Here is a 21324-nt window from a genome sequence, read left to right on the forward strand (position 1 = left end):
GTGTACTGTAGAAGTCGGACTTCATACCAAATTACGGTACAGTTGGAAAAGTGATGCAGCGCACCCCAAATTGCCAGCCTAGCTGGCACACGACAACAACATATTTTTTGATCGTTTGATCATTTTTGAGGTACTGTGACCGCAGAGACCGTCAGCAGAGGTGTAGAAGTTTGTTTTGCTGAACTTACCGGCTTAGTTTTCATGTGTTTGTTTTTCGTTCTTGGGATTATAAATTAAAAAACAGAAAATCATAATTTTTGGACCCGCTTTCATAGGGTCGTAGTTTGAAGCTGATGATCGTAGAAACTACGATTTTTTCGTAGCATTTGGCAGCTCTGCATATACCATGCATGACTAGTTAACATTTGCAGTACACTAGACAGCCACAGCTAGATTAGCTGCCTTCGGTGGCCCCTTTTAAATCTCGCGGGCTAGGGCGGTTCATGCAACCACCTGTGGTAGATTGTTGTAGCCTTCAGCGGTATACTTTAGGAGCTTCATCCCTTCTTGCCAAATGTGTCGGTAAATTAATTAGCGAGTCGACAAGAGGCCATGTCAGCCTGGTCCAAAACAAAAGGCTCGACCCTGGGAGGAGGGGGCTCGGAAGTATAGTTTGAGTTTTATAATTTTCATGGTGAGAGGACAATCAAACTGACATTGGCCTGCCTTGGCTCTTGGCAGCCATGGCTCTCCTCCACTTTGCCATTAACTCATATTATTCATTCATTTCCGCTTTAAAAAGAAAATGATAGAGAAAATATAAGCCATACAAAAACGAGGTTAGCAGAGGCGAAAAAAACAACCTTGAAAAAATAAGAACGGAGGGTAGGTTTTGGCAAAAGTGCCAACTTTCATACCAGTGTGCTTTTTCTCTGTCTAGAAATGTCCTTGAGAGTTTACGTTTTAATTAATATAGTCATAGAAAATTTCTTATTATAGTCATAGAAAAACAAAATCTGCCTAAACATAATGTCTAAATAATTACAAATCTTTCAATACTGGTTTGATCATCATTTCTCTGGTATTCAGAAAAAGTTAAAGCCAGACATAGATACATAGATAGATACACTCGCTTTTTAATGTAAAATTATTGATAAAAACCAAATGAGTTTTCTTCTTTAAAAAAGCATTCTTTGTAAAATAAGTTATATTTGCATTGAAAATTTAATATTTGATATTGTTTCATTGTAATTGATATTATTATTATTTTTTTTTTTACAGAGATATTACTTTGCTTTTGATTGGTCTTGACAATGCAGGCAAAACATGTACTGCAAAACATTTACTTGGAGGTAAATATTGTTGCTTTAGTTTTCCATTTACAAATGACATGATATTAGGAGTGTGTAATGCTTTGTTTAAAATATAACTTGTTCCCTTGAGATTTCATTTTGTACTGCAATACGCTAAATTAAAACAAAAATAAATTTATTGAAATACATTCAATTCAGGATCACTTGATGTCCAACAACTAGAATATTGTACTCTTAACTCAAATTTTTAGAAGGTTCCAGTCCCAATCCCTTTGTCTTCAATTTCATGTTAATTTTCCTTCGTATCTCAATGTTTACTTCAAGAATTTTGAGATACACTGGTTTAACTTTATTTGTTTGAATGAAACACAAATATTTCAAAAATTTCAGAACCTACTGCTGATGCTGTGCCCACCATTGGTTTCTCTAGCATTTCTTTAAAACATGGAAAATATAATATCACTATATATGATCTTGGAGGTGGTCCAAAGATTCGTGGTATCTGGAAGAAATATTATGCCTTAGTTCATGGACTTATATTTGTAGTGGATGCTAGTGACTCACAACGCCTTGATGAATGTAAAGTGGAAATAGGAAATGTTTTAAGAAATGAAAAAATTGCTGGGAAGCCAATGCTTTTGTAAGTATTGTTTTACTTTTCTAGTTACTTTATGCTTTTATTTGTTATAGATGTGGTGTAAAATAAGTTTTTCTTTAAGAAACAGATTATTCTAAGGAAGTTGCTAAAAAATTTTTAACTTTTGTATAATTTGTAACCTTTCGCTGACATAATATTTCTTTTATACGTCATTGTACTAAGTATTCAAGTTTTATAATTTAGTTTTCTGTTTCATACAATTATTTTTATACATATTTTCTCTCATGAAATATTCAAAAATTCCCTATTGGTGATAAGTGCATTGGAAAATCACAGTGCGGTACCATTGTAGCAGTAAATGTATCATTGCCTCAGATCAATAGTAAGATATCTTAGTGTTATTTCTCAGATTAGATATCTTACTGTTGCTCTGGGGCGACGATATATTGAAAAATAAACATCCCATTCCCATTGAGATTTTTTTTTGTAAGTTTTTCATTATTTCAAAAAGCTGCCCAGATAAAATATGAACAGTAATGTTCATCGTTTTAGAAATATGAAATTGAAAGTAAAATTAGTGTTTTTATTATATATTTTGAATAAAACAGATCCTTAATGCTCATATCTTATTCATAGTGCATGAGCTTGATAAACCTTTTTAAATTTTAATACTGTTAAAAATAAAATGATTTGTTTGAAAGTTGCATTAATATCATTATTTTTGTTTCATTCAGTCTTAGTATTTCAAGTTAGGGTTTTTTTCTTTTGTTAATTGAAAACTTTTTCTGTCTATCATCTACTTAAATTTATGTCTTAAAAGCTTATTCCTATTTTCTAAAATTTTGATAGACTTGTTAACAAACAAGATGTTTCTGGAGCTTTGGATGAAACAGAACTTGTTAGCCGCCTGGATTTAGAAACCTTAGTTAATGAACAGAAGTGTCCTACTCGTGTTGTAAGTTTTTATATTATGACTTTATTATTATAAACTTAATATATATATGTATTAAAATAATGATCTCAGTATTTCAGTATCTTATAACTTGAAGAGATGATGAACTATGGTGCAAAAAATTTCTCCAAACTCAGTTTGCATCATATTGAAAGAATTATTATGCATCGTGACTTAGCAACCTCCTCAAAGGGATTGCATCGCATACAACGTAATTGTAGCATAATGAAGAAACAGTAAAAATACTTTTCAGAAAGATGCAGTAGACAAGACTGTGTTATTTCTTGTTTACTAATAACCAGTATTGAAATAAAGAATTATGACAAATCCTGAACAAGTGAAATAAGTGGCCAAATATATGACATCTCTTCCCTCTCCATGTTTTGATTTTGCTTATGCACTTTAAAATAACACTATTAAAAAAAAGTTTGAAAATATTTTAAAAAATGCCCATATACAGTGCCTACCACTTATTAAAATCACATTCTTCTGAGGACATTTGATTTTATAAAGTGGCTGATTTTATTAACCTGCATTCAAAAAAATGAAAGGTTTTGAAGTTTAAATACTCTGAAAATAAATTGAATTACTCAATTTATTTCTGTTTTAAGTGTTTTAAAATACAGTTATCATTTTAACTAAACATAAGGTACATTTTTTTAATAATTATTTGCACAAGGATCTTAAAATGTCGGTGTATTGTTGTTTGCTTAACAGAATTGAGAGAGCCAAGATTCGATATTGTTAGAGAGTTTACAAAATGTTTTGTAACATTCAACATTACATTTTCCTCTTTGTTCTAAAGTGCATCATACATTATCAAGAGCTTTTCTGAAATCTGTTGAAAATGAAGAGGCAAATTTGATATTCTTATCTTCTGAAACCAATTCCTTCACTTCTTAGTGGTACTTCAACAATTTTTTATGTATGATATCCAAAAGTTTGATTTTATAAAACGGCGATAGTGATTTTATTAAAAGATGGTTTTAACATGTTTGGTATTGCAATGATTCTGTTCTTCCAGACTTGATTTTAAAAAGTGGCTGATTTTATAATCCAGTGATTTTATTAGTGGCGGGTACTGTGTGTATATATATATATATATATATATATATATATATATATATATATATATATATTAGGTATTATTAAAATTTGACTAGAGTATAACGAATATGTTTTGTCGGTAACATTGGATTTTCAAATGAATGAACAATAGTTGTTAATCAAAGTATTGTTCCTGAACGACATTCCACCTAGCAGAAAAGCGTTGGAACGTCAGCGCATTCCAGTCCCACCACACCCATGATTTGGTACTAAACCAAAGTTACTTTCAGATATGCTTGCATTTGCTGGAATGCAAATTGTGGGTTTTCTTTTTCAACTTTATAATCAAAGTTAACACATAATTACATGATTTCATTGTTATTTATTTCAAAATGACTTTTCAAATATTTTTCACAATGTTTCTATGTGCTTTGCAGGAAGCATCTTGTACCATCTTTGATGAAGCAAAAATAAAAGACCCAGGTATTCAAGAAGGGTTTAATTGGTTAATTGGACTGATAAGCAGAGATTTTGAGTCATTGCATCAAAGAGTAGAGCTGGAAATTAGTGAGCAAAGAAGATTAGAAGAAAAAGAACAAGCTGAGAGAGTTGCTCGAGTTAATAAGATTAGAGAAGAAAGGTATAAATTTATCATGGAATGAACTTACATTCTATCACAACAAAATTTTACTATCATTATTAATTGTCGCTAAGAGCCTGTCCATATCGGCCAAAATGTTGGCTCACTACAGGTTCTTCAAAACCGTGATAAGGAAATTCCCTAAAAAGGAAAAATAAGTGGATAATTTCAGACAAAGATTTGGACCTACCTACTCTTTTCCTGGTGCAAAATGGGGTAGGGCAAAGGAGGTATTGGTCCACTTCAGGTTGTTATGCAAACACTATTATGTCCATACTCCAAATAGCAAGTTGGGTCATGGCATTTCCTTTGGAAACATGCTCTGAAGGTTGTCTCTTTAATAAGAATCCAATTTGTCTGAAATAAGTATCTTGTAGTTAAGGAGGAGGAGGTAAACTAAGGAATAGTTATTAAAGATACTTTTTATGTTTTGCTTAAAAATTATTTACTCAACTAGTTTTAGTGTAGAAAGTCTTACATGCAATTGATTTTATTGCTCAGATTCGCATGAGCTTTGACTTGATGCCATCATATGTGCAATATGTTAGATCTTCTCCACTATCTAACTGATCCGATCTATCAATCTCTCTCTAAGTTCATGACTGGACATACAAACTGCAATTCGTTAGCTTTGAAATCTAACAAGCAGTTTGCATCTGGTTTTTATTGATAAGACAATGACAAAAAGTATTGTGCAACATTATAATTTTCACTGTACTAAGATACTAATTTTGTGTGTTTTCTTTAATGTTAGTACCTTTAGTGGTATATGATTGCTACAAATGAGGCAGTAAGAAGCAATAAGATGTAAGTGCCAAAAAAAAAAAAAAAAAAAAAAAAAAACAATACAAATGGTAGGAGAAACTGTCCTCTGCATTTCTGCATTGAGGCAAGGGATGGTACTAGTATCTGGTAGGTGCTGCTGTATGACATGATTTAGAAAAAAATATCAATGAAAGCCTACTTAGGATCTGAACTTTAAACTCATTTTATTCAAAACTTTAAAAATCCCACTTACATCCTTTTGTTTCTCAATGCCTCAAATGTTACAAAATGGTATATGAGAAAATGGATATGAGAAATACCTTACTCATTTCAGTGATAGATCAGTTGTTGCACTAAAACTTTTGTATGTAAACCTTATCCCTTTCAAATTTGTCCGTTGAGATAAGACAGTGTTTCTTTGTTTCTTTCTTTGTTTGTACCCAATGGCCAGAAGCCCCCATAGCATCTACAGTTCTGAAACTTGGCACAAAATTTGAACGTACCCCGGGGGTCTGCATTTCAAAGCTGAACCCCAACACAGACACCCATAACCAATCGCGCCAGGCAAATCTTTTTCGAACTATAGTGTAGGGAATTTAATTTCAAATGTAATGACCTAAAAAATTTTGATAATTGACCATTTTTTCAATTTTTTGTGAATTTTTTATTTTGCGTTTTTTCCAGGGTTTAACTTTTTTCTAAACCCACCCTACCAAAAGTATGAGAGATTTCTTTCTGAAAATTTAGTATGTAGTAGTCAAAACCTTTCACCTTCTTCAAAAAAAAAAAAAAAAATTCAAAAATGCATGATAGTTTTTTTTTTACAATGTTTTATGAAAATTTGAAAAAACCTTTATTTTTTTGCTTTTCCTGTGTTTAATTCTTTTTTAACCCATCCCACAAAACTTATGATAGATTTCTTTCTGAAAATATAGTATGTAGTAGTTAAAACATTTCACCCTCTTCACAAAAAAAAATAAATAAATAAATAAAAAAATAAAAATAAAAAATAAAAAAAAATAAAAAAAAAATAAATAAATAAAATGAAATTAAAAAAAAATAAATAAATTAAATAAAATAAAAATAATAAAATAAAAAATATGCAGTAGTTTTTTTTTACACTTTTTAAATGAAATTTTGAAAAAACCTTTGTTTTTCCCTTTTCTCCTTGTTTAATTCTTTCTGAACCCATCCCACAAAAAGTATGAGAAATTTCTTTCTGAAAATTTAGTATGTAGTAGTCACAAAACTTCACCCTCTTCAGATTTTTTTTAAAATATGCATTAGCTTATTTTTTATAAATTTAAAGCAACACATGGTATCTTCTAGCATCGTTCTGATCAGGGGGGAAAATAAAGCTTTCCTCCTTATCATGATGTCACTACCTAGCTGCGACGTCAAGATGAGGCGAAAAAGTTCCTTCCCAATTGCTGTGACATCATGCCTGGATTTCGATTCAATATTGGGAAATTGAATTTTATTTGATACAATGCTTCTTTTTGTTTTTACTATGTGGATTTTTTTTATCCAACAGTTTTGCTGTATCTATTTTACTTTACATATTTTAAATAAAATAGTACAGGCGCTACTTTTTGCACATCACAACCTTTTTTTTTTTTTTTTTTGCTACTGCTTTTTTCATAAATTTTTTTTTGTTAAAAAATTGCCTTTCTTTATTTAATCAATCCTCCCTCCTCTGCTGAACGTTTCGCTGTATCTATTTTACGTTATATATTTGTGCACACTCAATTTAATTAAAATAGTGAGGTTTTTTTTTTTTTTGCAAATCCTACTTTTTGCTCACTACAGAGAACAAGGAGAGAGCATTTTTTTTTTTTTTGCCCTATTTAACTAAAAGAATAAAGCACACAGTAATATTTATCAGCTTTCACAAATATTTTTGTTGAAATTTTTAAATATAAAATAGAAATAAGTAAGAACTATTGTTGACATAAAAACATAAAACAATATTTTTCGCCTTCAACAAGAGAGAAAAAACTTCTATTTTTCATCAAACATTTCCTCCATTCTGTCCAATTTCTTTTGTTGCCATCACAAAATATAAACAACACAGTCGAGAATTAAACTAAATAATTGAAAGAAATATATACATTTCGGACAATGATAAATTTCAAAATATTAAATGGGTGGGAGGGGGGGAGATAAAACGGCAGACAAGAAAGGAGAAAATGACCTGGGAAAATATTTCCAAAACACTTTGGAGCAAGCAATCCATTATTAATGGATTGCACTGAACTGAAATTGCATTGTACTGAAATAAGGCATTAAAGAAACATTTCATAACTCAAGTTGAAAGTTACTTTTTTATGATTTTCATATGTATTATACTATATGAAGAAATTAGTAAACTATTTTGTTGTTTACTTAGCTAATTTCAAAAACTTTATAATATTAGGTATTTATAATTATTACATTTTAAGACAAATGTTGTTAATTTAGAAAGTTAAAGAAAATTTCCCCACTTTATAAAATACCCTGCTTAATCCAACAATATTTCTTGGAACTGACAATTGTCAATTAAACGGGGCCGACAGTACCTGTTCTAAATTTTAGCAGCCTCTGATAGATGGGGAAGGGTGTGAAAAATTTATTTTTCTAAATTTATTCTTAAGCCAAACTGAATTCAAAATAAATTAATAAATGTGTTTCAGGATACTAATAAATATGAGGAGGGATAAAAGGTTAAATGATAAATATGTTCTTAACTATATAACTTGTAAAAAAGAGCTCATTAGTATAAAATTTCGAATCATGCAATTTTCACCACTTATAATGCTTTTTCAAAATGCAATTTTCTCATGAAGTCTATATGCTTTGCATGTGTTTAATGTTTTCAATTATTATTTTTCTGTTGAGTGTAAGACATTTTACTCCAAATTTATATATTTTTATTAAGAGAAAAATTGGCAGCGAGCCAGAAAAGTTTAGATGAAAAAGAACCAGAGGATGATGATGATGATGATGATGTAATCATTGGCAATCCTTTCAAGCCATGCAGCATGATAAAGGTTTGTTTACCAATTCACTATTCATTAAGGCAATTTCAATCACATAAGAAAAAAAAATTCAAGAGCTCATAATACCTCTCTTACGTTTGTTTTTTTCGTTTTGTTTTAAAGCAATTGTTTAGAGCCTCATTGGCTGAGAAGCAGCAACACTTGCTTTTTATGCCTTAGGTCGTGGGTTCAATTCCCGCCAATACCTTGAGTGTTGTTTCCGCTCTCTTGTAATATAAATCTATCTTGTATGACGATGTCCTCTTTGTAAATAAAGTAATTCTACTGTGTGGTGTGTAGCTTAAAACATCTGGGGCAACACTGTAGGTTATCATACTCTTTTGAAAAGCAATTCTTATTACTTTATTTTAATTTTCTGATACTGATAGTTCAAGAAATGAAATGCTATCTTTTGGCCTCTGCTGCAGGAAGCAGATTTTTTTTTCATTTTCAATGTTTATTTAGCTTTCTTACAATTCAAATAAATAAAATTCCATTGCCCATTACTGCTTCAAGTAACAAATTATATGAAAACTACTATTTTTTAATTGCTCAGGCTGAAATTTTTAGACTTTTTGCTCCTTTCCTATGGCATTTTTCCTGTGATAATCCTGTTATATTGACTCCACTTTTTTTAAAAATCAGTTTACTGCAAGATATTTAGAATAAAATCAGTTTTACATTTCAATTGTATAGTCCTTTTATATTTTGCCAGAATCACTAGAATTACTTAAACTGAATTCAGTAACTAATAAAGTATGAATTTTGTACTTAAAACTGTTTGTTGTAAATTAATAATAAAGATAGTGAACTTAGATTAATAGGTTTTTAAATAAAGAGAAGAAAAGACTGTAGCAAACGCGACGCCTAGTTTTTTTTTTATTGCAGGAGAGCTATAATGTATCTGAATCAAGTTTTTAGTTTCAATTTATATTAGAGTCTATATTTAAGTGCATATGAGGTAGTGAGAAGCAAAGGAATGCGGATGCAAGTAGACATTTTCAAGTTTTGAGCATAACATGTTTCAAGTTTCGTTCCTAGGTAGGCTTTCATTTAAAAGATTTTCTAAATCATGCTGTATAGCAGCACCTGAAGTTTGTTGTAGCAGCTTTTAGTTATAATTCAGAATTATTATTCAAACCTGGCATGCATATCCAACTTTCGTATAAAAAATTATGCTTCTGGGAATATGTTAGAATCAATGTTAAAGTAAGCATGCTTGACATTTTCATCTTAAGGGGAAATCCAATTTAGGAGGTCAAAATTTTAGTGTTTTCATGAATTTTTGTAACAAGAAAGAAATCGGAATTTCTTTAAATTTAGAAGATATTTTATTCATCGTTTGAAGTACGCCTTGTCATGTTTTGAAGTCATTTCCACCAGAATCAGTGGAGTTAGAAGCTGCTGTCCATGGGGATTCGCTATCAGAGTTTGTTGCTGGTAGGCATTACCGAACCCACAATTTCTATTTCTCATAAACAACATATTTCCTAAGAATATGAACCTAATTGTGATCAAAAAAGATGAAAATTGCACGTTTTCGAGGCGTTTCGGGGGGGGGGGGGGGGCGACTACAATGTTATGTTTTCCTACATTTTGTTTTCACATTTCTTGCATTAAAAAAATATATTTTTATTAATAATATTTTTAAAGAGTTAGGTTCATATAGAGTATAATTGAGTAAAGAATATTCACACAAATGTTCAGAACAATGGGTCAATAACTTTTTGAGCTAGAATGCCCACCAGTTGAAAAAAGTTGTTTCGAGAAAAAATTCGTTTAAAAAAAATGCTGTGAAAATGTTTTCGAATCTCCAGCCACTTTAAGTGCTCATAGCATTGAAACTTATCAACAATTTTCACTGAAATTTTGGCAACATATTCTTGAATAGTTTTACTAAAATTGTATGATGTAACAAAAAAGTGCATTTTTTGACCCCTCTAAACAAGGGCAAATACAGCATTTCATTTTTTGGGGGGGGGGGGGGGTCATGCTCAAGGGAATGTTCGTACGATAATTTTCTAGAACTTAGGTTTTTTTCTTTAGGTGTCAACAAAAAGCACTAAATGAGCCATTAGCTGGATGACAATTTAATTAATTTCGTAGGAAAATAGTTAAGAAGTGTTATTTCAAATTGCTAGTTGAATTGAATTACAATAGAATCTAAGAAATTACAGAAACCATATCCATTTTTTAAATTAAATATGTAAACATGTTATATTAGCAATCTTAACATAGAGAGATATTTAAAAAAAAAAAAAAAATCAAGCACTGTTTTGAGCTCTATAGATTTTTTTTTTCACATCATCGTATCGCCGATCGTCTACAAGAAATAGACAAATAGACTTAATATCTCCAAAAATATAAATAATAACAAGAAAAATAGTCGAAATAAATCACTTGGTTTGACCTCTGGGATTAATCTTGGAAAAGCAGCGAAGGAAAAGTAATTGAAATTTCCTGATCTGACGGAGAACTTAAAACTTTTACTGAAACAAAGTTCTAATCCTGTTTAAATTTACATAGCGACTTTGAATGTGATGGGCATCTCGGATACGAGTTGATAAAACACTAATCAAAAACGGTTAGTTTTTTGACTTTCTGGTAAGCATATTAGTTATAATAAATAAAACCAAGATAATATCTTCTTACGACGGTCTGGTCACAGCTCTTTTTAATATTTTATGTACTGATACCTCCGTAAGAATGGTTCATTTCATTCATATATCTGATTATAACAATTAACTTGTATTTTACTTCAGTAAAAAAGTTCAAGGTTTCAAAAAACCCAGGGAAGACACATTTCATTAAAACGCAGGTCAAGAAGGTAATATTAAACATACGTTCTATTTACTTAAATATCATATTGCAGCCGTATTCACACCATCAACCAACACAATAAACACAGCGAAAATCTAATAAAAGTTAAATGTTTTATGAACATGATAAATGGATTTAATATTTGCGTAATACTCGACACACATCCATATTAGGTTTTAAATTTGCAGATAATCGACACATCCGTTTTGTATGCAGAAAAATACAAAATAACACAAAATGCGGTGAAAATCAAACTAAAAATTAAATATCTTATGAATATAATTCGGACATTGACAAATACTCACCGATTGATTCTTTTCAATAGCAGAAAAATCGGAGGTGGACGAAGATGTCGCAGCCCCCGAGTCTGATGCAGGAACTCCGGATCCATCGGTTTCGTGTTTATCTGTTTTTTTATAACTTTTCAAAAAAAGATAGCAAAGTTTTGTCACCCGAACGCTTCATTGCTTTTTGGGTGGACCTTTCTTGACAAACGCAGCTTTCCTCAGCACAGCTTCCGTCTGAATTTACGAGAACTCTCGTATAACGAGGTTTCGCCACACGAAACTGAAATTTTACATTACTTGCACGACACTGATTCCAAAACACTGATTAAAACTAAATAACTATTTACAAGACATTAAAAAAATAAAATCAGCATGAACAAAAACGATGCACCTAAAAATCACAATCACAAAAGAAGGGAGTATTTATCTACATAGACTTTACATAAAATATTTACACGTTCAAATATTTATCAATTGAATCGATGCCTACAGCACAGGAAATAGTTTTACAATAGCGGTCGTCGGTTAAATTTGTTGTATAAAAAGCAATCGGTGGGCGCCAGACACTTCTTTGCTACTTTTTTTCATTTAACTGGCGCCTGAGGACGGCTCAAAGCAAAGAATGACTCAAGCAAATATACTATTTTACTGTCGACACCTTTTATAATTATGTATATGTAAATAGAAAAGTGACATGTAATACCCCCCCCCCCCCAAAAAAAAAAAGGAATTCAAAATTTATTTACTCGGTATTTGTCTAGGTCAGGTTTTCTTTCCTTTTTTTTTCAAGCGGTCATTTTACCTACTCAAATTCAATAAACCTTATAACATATTGCAAAGCAATGTCGCAGATTGGGAGGGGACGTCATAACCCCATGACCCCCCTTTCCCCTTTCTTGTATCCACCCATTCGTACAATGCCCCAAAAATTTAATTCAAAAATTTTTTTTTCAAGCAAGCATTCATATATTTGGGCATTCATATGTTGGTTTGGGGGGGGGGGGGGCTCATGACCCCCATGACCCCCCCCCCCTTGTATCCGCCACTGCCTCTAAACTGGTTCAGTCTAAACTGGTTTTGCCTTATTTCCCCTTTATTAAGATTCAGGCTTAACTCAATCAAATACCGTATTTACTTTATGTTGTGAATTGTTCAGTGTGAAGCACTTAAATGGAACTAACTGCTTTTCAGGCTGAACTTGAACAGAAGGAAAGTGAAAAAGTAGCTGAAGCAACTACACCTACAGTTCGGGTTATTCATGTTAGTCCAACCAATAGTGCAGACGATTATAACCGTGAAGAAGTGATTCTCCATCCACAGCCTTTGAATCAGAGAGCAATTGCCTCTGATTGTAACTTAGAATTAAGGAGTAGCATACCTGAACTTCATTCATGCAATGGCTACAATTCATTTTCTCTTCTGTCCAGCCAAGATGAAGGTAATATTTCTCATATTTTGTACTTGACAATCTCATATTATTTTTGTGTTGTGTTTTGTAAATTCTTATTCAGTTGTGTTTTTTTATTCATCAAAAGGGATTATTAGAAATATAGAACCAGTCAGATTTTTGTTTGACAGAATAATGAGTGAGAAAGGAGGTGAAGTCTTTGTTTCCACTCAAGGACTTTGCAGTTTGTTTGTTTGTGAATCTGTTTGTTACACTGTTATGAAATGATATAAAGGTTTTTTTTTTTTTTAATATGCATTGGAGAGAATTAAAAAAGGACTTTTTCATGATTTAGGAGTTTGGCTAAGCATTTGAAGATAAGTAATCAAATTTGTATGCAAACCATTTTAATTTTTTCATTTCATATGTGCATCTCTCTTGTATTATGTAGTTAAAATTCTGAATTCAAACATTTTATTGTTCTTTATCACAAAAATGAAAATCTTTCTGCAGATCTGCAATTTTTGCTTTTTGTACTTATTATCCATGTTTTCCTCTGCAAAATTCAATCCAACCGTGTATTCTTCCTCAAAACCTTAAAAATATTCATACTTTTAATACCAAAAAAAGGTACATTTTGGAATTAAACTTGACTTTTACACTTAACTAAACAAATACATCAGTTATTTTGTTTCATGCATTGCAGAAAATGCTTCCTTGAAAAATTTTAACAATTTTTTCAGAAAAATTGCAATGGACCTTAACCATTCTTAAATAGTGCCTAATGTATGGAAATCTTTTTATAAAATATTGACTTTATTTTGTTAATCATTAATTTTTTTATAAAGTATTATACATGGATTAGCACAAAACTAGAAATACTAGCTCAATCTAAAATTAATGTTAGGTTGTTATTTTGTGCCAGCTAGACTGGCAATTTGGAGTGCACTGCATCACTTTTCCACTTGTACCTTAAATTTCCCCTGAAGTCCAACTTCCACAATACATAGGGACCCATTTATGAGGTAGGCAACCATTCACAGCAAAACAGCACATTCAACAAAGAAAGGACTAGGATAGGAGAGAGAAAGTACATCCATGCCCCAGCTAAGATTTGAACATAGGACCTCCCCATCAGTCAGATTCCTTTGACCACTAGAGAAGGAGTTCTGCAAATTAATGTTATTAAAATAAAGAATATCATTATGGAAGAAATAATGCATTTCAAAAGAGAGTTTTTAGGCTAAAAAAAGTTACTATTCAGCAGAAATACCATCCAAATTGGCCATGTACAAAACCAATATAACTTTAAAAGTGGTTTATCTTTGCTTTCAAATTTTTTGGGAAAGGTGAAAATCTGTGATTGAGAATTTTGTGAGGGATCTATTGATGTAAACATAATTTTTCATGAAAGTTGTGGTTTTTGCAATCTGTGGAAGTTTGTTTTCTAATAATATTTTCATACCCAATTTCAATGTAAGACGTTTAAAAAAAAAAAATATGCCAAAATTTTGTAAATTGATTTGGATAATGTTTTCTGATTAAGGAAGCAAAAATGTGGACATTTGAATGTACGAAAGAACTAACATGTGCTACATCAATGTCAAATTTTTGGAATTTTTTATTCTTGAAAATGCTGGTCCTTAATCTTCTTCTTCTTCAAGGATTAGGCATATAGCCTGTTCCGGCTTCTTGGTCGCCTTACCGTTTCCTGGGCCTACCACGGTCTCGTTTGCCCCTTGGTCTGTAATAAAAGGCAGCTCTTGGAAGTCTCCCTCGTGCCATACGTCGAACATGATTTTTCCAATCGTTGCGATATTCCGTGATTTTTTCATTTAGGCTGAATATCTGTAATTCCCTTTAATTGAATTCGTTCCTTATTTTGTCTAGGATAGTGCAGTTCTTCAGTGATCACAAATACTTCATCTCTGCTGCTTGAATTCTACTACTTTCTTGACTGTTCAAAGTCCATGTTTCAGAGCCGTATAGTAAGGTTGGCACCGCCATAACCTTATAGAACTTCAGTTGTGTGTCCTTTCTCGTTTTTCCCTTTAGGATTCTTGTAAGGGTTCCGCATAAGTGTTGAAACCTATGTAGTTTGTTTTGGACATCATTGTCGTGGTCAAAGGTAATGTCACATCCTAAGTAGTTGAAGTGCTTCACCTGTTCAATAATTCTATTATCAATAACAATTTTACTTCTAATTGGCTCTTTACCCCTAAATGCCATTGTTTTAGTTTTCGGGATTGAGATCTTCATATTATATTCTTGGCATATCTTGTGGAGTATGTAGGTGGATCTTTGAAGATCGTCTTCATTTGATTGGATAATAATCTGGTCGTCAGCAAAGAGTAATGTATTAACGTAGGTTGACATATTTAGGTTAATACCAGCATTAACTAATGCTTTTCAAGTACGCAGGATATCATCAATATAAATATTGAAAAGGGTTGGGGATAAACCACAACCTTGACGTACTCCTTGATTAGTTTTGATTTTCTCTGTATCAATCAGTATGTCTGTATTTTGATAAAGAGACTGACAGGACTGGATTAGATGTCTAGGAATGCCTCTTTTTTCCATTATAGACCACAGTTTTTCTCTATCTACACGATCCAAAGCCTTTTCATAGTCAATAAAAATCATATGTGTTTCTAGAATAAATAAATTTCTAGAATTAATATAATCCTTAATAAGGGTGCCTTTTAAAGAAGTTACACTGTATGTATGCAGGGTGTTTCAGTCAAACATTCTGAACCTCTGGCTGCCCAGGATTCATGATGAAGATTGAGAGGAATGCTCTATGAAATCCCCCCCCCCCCCCACTGCTCATTCTAATATTAGTTCATGTTTAATGGATTAAGTGTGCACAATGAGGATCATTCAAAAATTTTCCACACTAAAATGTTGGGGGACAATATTTTAGTGTAGTAATAACATTTTTTTGATGTTTTATTTATTTATTTTTTTATTTCAGTGGGGAGAGGAAGAGGGAGTACAATAAAAAACTTAAAGGGTCAATTAAAATGTTGAGGGTTATCTCTCTCCTGGATACTAGTTTTAGTAGACTATGTTGCAACAGCCGCAAAAGTATTACTGAAGTGACAGCTAAATAATTCACTCAAGTAACAGAACTTTCACTTGCTTTTCAAGCTTCCATGCTTGCATTTTGATTGGAATTTTTTCCTAATGAAAAAGGTATTTTAGATACTTGAGCTGAAATATTGCCCCTAAAATTTGCTGCCCCAGACAGTGATCCAGTTTGTTTGACACAGGGGCGCCCCTGCATATGAATCTTTACAGCATCTTGTTATTGTTAAGTTAATAAAATGATCTTAAAAATGTTTACACATTTTCCTAATTTCTAGATTCAAAGAAAAAAGGCAAAAAGAATAAGAAAAGGTTCAAGAATCGTGTGATGCCTGAACAAATGGATTCAAACTCTGTGAGTTTGGTATCAAGGTTTAATGAATTGCCGCCTTTAAGGCCTTCTATGGAATCAGGATCCAATGGGCAACCGAGTATCTACATGTCACCTAAAAGATCTACTCATCAAAACGGTAAGCTATCTAAAATTAATTTTTTCTCTTAGACTATTACTCATTCTGTGTTACAATTTGATATTTTTAGTGTATAGAAATTTCATCATTGTGGATGTCATGTCGATACTTTTAAAAGATTCTGAAGCAGTTATAATTGGATGTCTCCAGTGGCGCCGACTCCATGGGGCCTGAGGGGGCCCGAGCCCCCTCAAAAATATTTTTGAGGGGGCAGAGCCCCCCCCAATAAATCAAAAAAATTATTAATTACATTATGCTTTTTAAACTCATGAATTTATCTTTTATTTTCCTTATTTGAAGATAGTTTACCTTGTAAAATACATTCAGTAATGAGTTAAAACAAATAATTATTACGGTTGTGTAAGCAGGTTAACTGAAAACGAGTGGTGTGAATAATGATAGTGTAACAGTGCTGCAAGTACTGTAAAAATTTGTCATAGTGCGCGAATTACGGGTCAAGTCTGTTGCCGGTGGGCAGCGCTGCGGCGCGCTCACCTAAGTGTTGCTGACCCGGAAAAAATATATGAGAGCATGATTTGTATATAAAATGGGAGGCGTGATAATTTTGAATACTTTTAAGAATTGTGTTTAAAAGAAAACCTTCACGAAATGATGATCCTTCCCTTCCTCGGAATCGACGTATACCAAAGAAGTGAAAACAACGAAGGCAGCTCACCGCACACTTTCAAAATCCAAAAGGAATACAGTTGACTCCAGCTACTTTTGCGAAATGGCTATAACGCGATTTTTTCTCCAGTATTCAGACCTAACGCGAATTCCGCACCCGTAACACGAAAATTCTCGGGAGGGAATCGCGGTGTGTTCGTATCGGCTTTGGCTACTAATTTTTTTCATTTTCATGAATGGATCTTTTTCCTTTTAGCATCGCTGAGAGTGGAAGTTCCTTTTTCATTCTAAATGCGAAAGTTAATGAACTATAATGACACCTAAGAGCGCTGTTTCATTTAAAGTTTGTGAAGATAAAAGGAGAAAGTTTCTGACAATTAAAGAAAAGCTAGAGCTTCTTGAAAAGCTGAAGCTCAACTAAAAATGCGTTGAAGGTAGCACGAGAATTAGATATGAGTGAATCTTCCATACATACAATTACAAGTCAAGAAAAGGAAATCCGTAAAAATTCACCGAGTAGTGTCTTAGTAAAATGCAAATATTTATGAAAATGGAAACTGCTCATGTATTGTGTACAAATATCATTAATGGATCGACTGTTCAGTACCACTAAAGATGCATTTGCTTTTCTTACTATATACTGTGCTTACCATATACCGGTTTATTTTTTCTTTCTTTCCCATTGATTATTGATTTTGTACATCGTAGCAGTATTTTATGTTGAATAAAATGGTATTTTTAAAAAACAAGTAACATTCAGTTCTTTATGTAAGAAACAGGAATGTAAAGTTAGAGTAGAGTTAAGAGATGGTTTTTAACAGTTTGACGGGGTGTTTACAAGTGTCTAAAATAAATGGGTACGTTTATAAAAAATTTTACACATACCTTTTTCCACAAAGCAAAATTTCGACTTACGTGAGGGGTCTTGGAATGCATCCCTCGCGTAGGTCGGGACTCGAGTGTACTACAAGGCAATATACATTGAGGTTTGTAAAATGGTGCAATTTTGCATTGTTGGGCGATTTACATCAACTGGACGCACACAGGTCATTGCAGTTGAACAAGAGTGCTTGCTTTTATTAAACAAAGGTGAAACATTTTGAAAAATCAACTGAGATTTTCAAAAGTGACCTAGACATTGAGAGACTGCGTTTACACTTGAATATGTTAGTCGATATCACTAATGAAAAAACAACTGGTCTTAAAAAGCATGCTTAAATTAAATTACCTTTTTACAAAAATACTGTGTGTGTTCGTATTTATTTTTTCCTTTTTTCAAAGCCAAAAAATATGTGTCGGGCTTGTCGACTTTTCGGGGTTCTAATGTTGATTATATGACTTTAAAATGCTTTAAAAAAACTTTAAAACTCACTATTTTTCATCTCAGATTTAGAAAATTTCCTGCGGCATGCCCCCTTCCCCCAATATTTTTTAAGTCGGAGTTTCTGAGAGTGCCCTTCAATGCAAGTCAAGCGGCGTACCTTTTCCATGCCTAGCTACGGCACTGCATGACTCCCCATAAAATAGAACAAAAAATGTCTCTTACTAAGACAAGTGGCATGATCTAGTTGAACCAGAAAAATTTGTATACCAATTTTTGGATTGTTTTACTTTGAAAACGCCATGTCACATACTGTTTGTTTGTTTAAATTATACACACCAGAAAGTATGTAAATTGGCATTTTCAAGGCACGAAAAAGGACCTTTCTTTGGGGGGGGGGGGGGGGGGGGGTAACCTCCGCGGGGTTACATAACCCCATAAACCCCCGGTGATGACTGGCCCAGCCCCCTCAATAATTTTTCCAAGTCGGCGCCCCTGGATATCTCACTTTGCCAAATCGATTAACTCCATAAAACAAAAGGTTAGAGAACAGTTATGAAGAAGATGGTGTTATCCATTGGCGTAAATAGGCCTTCGTGTTACATTTTCTGCCATCACATGGTCAGAAATGTACTGAAGCAAAACTTTAATATAAAATCACATGCTAAGCATTGATAAAGCACTATTAAAGCAGAAATGAAGATTTTTTAAACGTGGAGTTAATCAATTTGGCAATAGGGAAGTTTTCGATTTTTCAATTTTACTTTTATATGATAGAGTAACATGTATGAACATCATAGGTGAAAAAATTTTTGCGATACAATAAGTAGTTTTTTTAAAGTAAAATTTTAAAGTTCAAGCGTTTGTGACGTCAAATGGCACAGGAAGTGACGTCATGCGCTCTTCCGGCGCGGGAGAAGCCGAAGGACGTGCAGTTGACTTCGAAGACGAAACGTAAGGCTTACCTCCTCGCGATTCTGGAACATTAAACCTCTCATCCTCTCGGAAATATTCGAATACCATCATTGATGTTACTTGAGGAAGATTATTAGATTGTGCTTTAACAAATCCAGCCTCCATAGTGTGTTCAAAAGAATTATTGAATTTCTAAAAAGTAAAAATATCAGCAAGGTCAAAATGTCCGTAGCGAAAACAAGGGATCTTCGGCGGAAGGCTGCCCATTAGTGCCCTGTGACATAAGCTTGTGACGTTTCAGAAGAGCGCACTTTTGTGTGTTGATTTTTAAAAATTCATTAAAAATCAATCACGGTGTTTTAAAATTCGGCGATGGTGAATTTTTTAGTTTTGAGGGTCAATTAACAATATCCAATCGTCAAAATATAAACATTTAATAGGTTGCAATTTCCCTATTGAGGCATCCAATTAATGGTTTTGCAAACCCTATATCTTTTGAGCAATAAGCAGCAATAGTTGACCATCTTTTTTGAAGTTTGGAAGAACAAGGGTTGAATCATTGTTACATTTGAACAGGTTCGTCGTAAAATAAAGAAATACAGCAAAGATACTTTCATTATTAGTGCAAAATTATTGCATTAACTTGATTGTACAATTTTAATTTATATTTCAGGTAAAATTAATTGGGCTTTAGCTGAAGAATTGGAACCATGTCGAGAGGTGACAAATGCTGGATGTTCAAACAAGAGATTTGAGGCCTGGTCTGATTCAGTGCGTTAGCTATCATCTTCAATTTTCATCTAAGTCAAAATAGATTTTATATTGTCATGACTACTGTTTTTAAGACAAGCTGAAATGATTTTATATGAATGTATATATTACTCAAGTCATATTTTTGCAAAGTCGAATTTTTCTGTCTTATACTGTTTCTCATCCTCTCTTAAAACATTAAAGTTAAATGTAGAAATAGCTGTTTCAAGGTTAATTTTTATTCAATACAGTTTCAATCACTTAATTCAATGTAATCCAACCTTATGTTATCCGTGTGCTGGTTAAACTTTAATTTGGAATGTGTGAGACATAGACATTCCAGAAAGGGAATGTATTACACATTTTATCCGAAGCATTTTTTACTGCACGTTATATTATAAGAAGTTCATTATGTTTGTTTAGCAACACTTTATTTTACGTTTGAGAGATTAATGTGATGATTGGCTCTGCTTTTCTAGTCGAAGTTTACCAGTGTCCTCTGTAAGTTTACAAATGTTATTGAAGAAAATATGTCTTTTTTTTGAAGTGCCAACTTGAAGTACTTTTCCCAGTAGAAAGGTCAAGGAGCAACAACACAAAAAAGGTGGGCCGCATGCAGCCAGCTGGCCGCAAGTGGGACCACACCGACTCATTGTTTGATTTTTTATATATAAATTTTATTGCAACATTTTAAATTGTGTTTGCTTCTCGGATTATATCTTTCTTTTGCTTTTGTTTAGTGTGCTATTAAATGTGTTTATGCATAAGTAATTTTGTAAATCAAATTAAATTTGGAGCAGCTTTTTAAATTTGACTTTTTTTTTTTTTTTTTTTGCCCTTCTTCTATTACACCAATTTTTAAAAAATGATTTCTAAGAGAGGAAGAGAAATGTTAATATTTTTAAATTAAACATTTGCTAATATTTTGTATCTGTGATGTTTTTATTACATGAGAAGGAAGAAAATTAGTCTTTTACCTTTCACACACACCAAGATAAATGTTAGTATTATTGTATGTTGTATTGTATTGGATGTTGATATTTTACCAAAATCTTTTTTCTTTCACATCTTGCGTACAATTAGCACAATCTTAGAAGCCTTTTTGTGCTTCTTTTTGTTACACTTTGCAAGATTTCAATGCCTCACTTTAGCACATAACAAATTTGAACTTGAAAAAAAAAGTTCAATTTTCTGCATTCAATGCCATAAGAAGTGCCTGTATGTTATTATGTATCACATCCAGATTGCTTTAAAGCAATATGGTTCATTTCTATGCATTAATGTCTAAATGTTTAAGCAATTTTTTGATGCGCTGTTCCGTGCGCTTTTGTGTGATGTTTTAAGTCTTGTGTCAACTACCAATGATCAATATCTTGAATGCAATG

The 21324-nt window shown here is 32.4% G+C and overlaps 1 protein-coding gene across 1 annotated transcript in view; it reads left to right on the top strand.

Moving 5' to 3' along the window:
* The window catches only part of LOC129224155 (ADP-ribosylation factor-like protein 13B), a 60827-nt gene extending 40070 nt beyond the window's left edge, over positions 1-20757 (top strand). Inside the window, exons 2-9 of the mRNA XM_054858572.1 lie at positions 1222-1292; positions 1644-1893; positions 2701-2806; positions 4288-4490; positions 8173-8284; positions 12571-12817; positions 16135-16326; positions 19863-20757. Coding sequence (XP_054714547.1) covers positions 1222-1292; positions 1644-1893; positions 2701-2806; positions 4288-4490; positions 8173-8284; positions 12571-12817; positions 16135-16326; positions 19863-19969 — 1288 coding nt within the window. The 3' untranslated portion in view covers positions 19970-20757. The remainder of the gene's footprint in view (positions 1-1221; positions 1293-1643; positions 1894-2700; positions 2807-4287; positions 4491-8172; positions 8285-12570; positions 12818-16134; positions 16327-19862) is intronic.
* The last annotated feature ends 567 nt before the right edge of the window (positions 20758-21324 follow it).

The sequence above is a fragment of the Uloborus diversus genome, chromosome 6 (assembly GCF_026930045.1).
Source record: "Uloborus diversus isolate 005 chromosome 6, Udiv.v.3.1, whole genome shotgun sequence".
NCBI lineage: Eukaryota > Metazoa > Arthropoda > Arachnida > Araneae > Uloboridae > Uloborus > Uloborus diversus.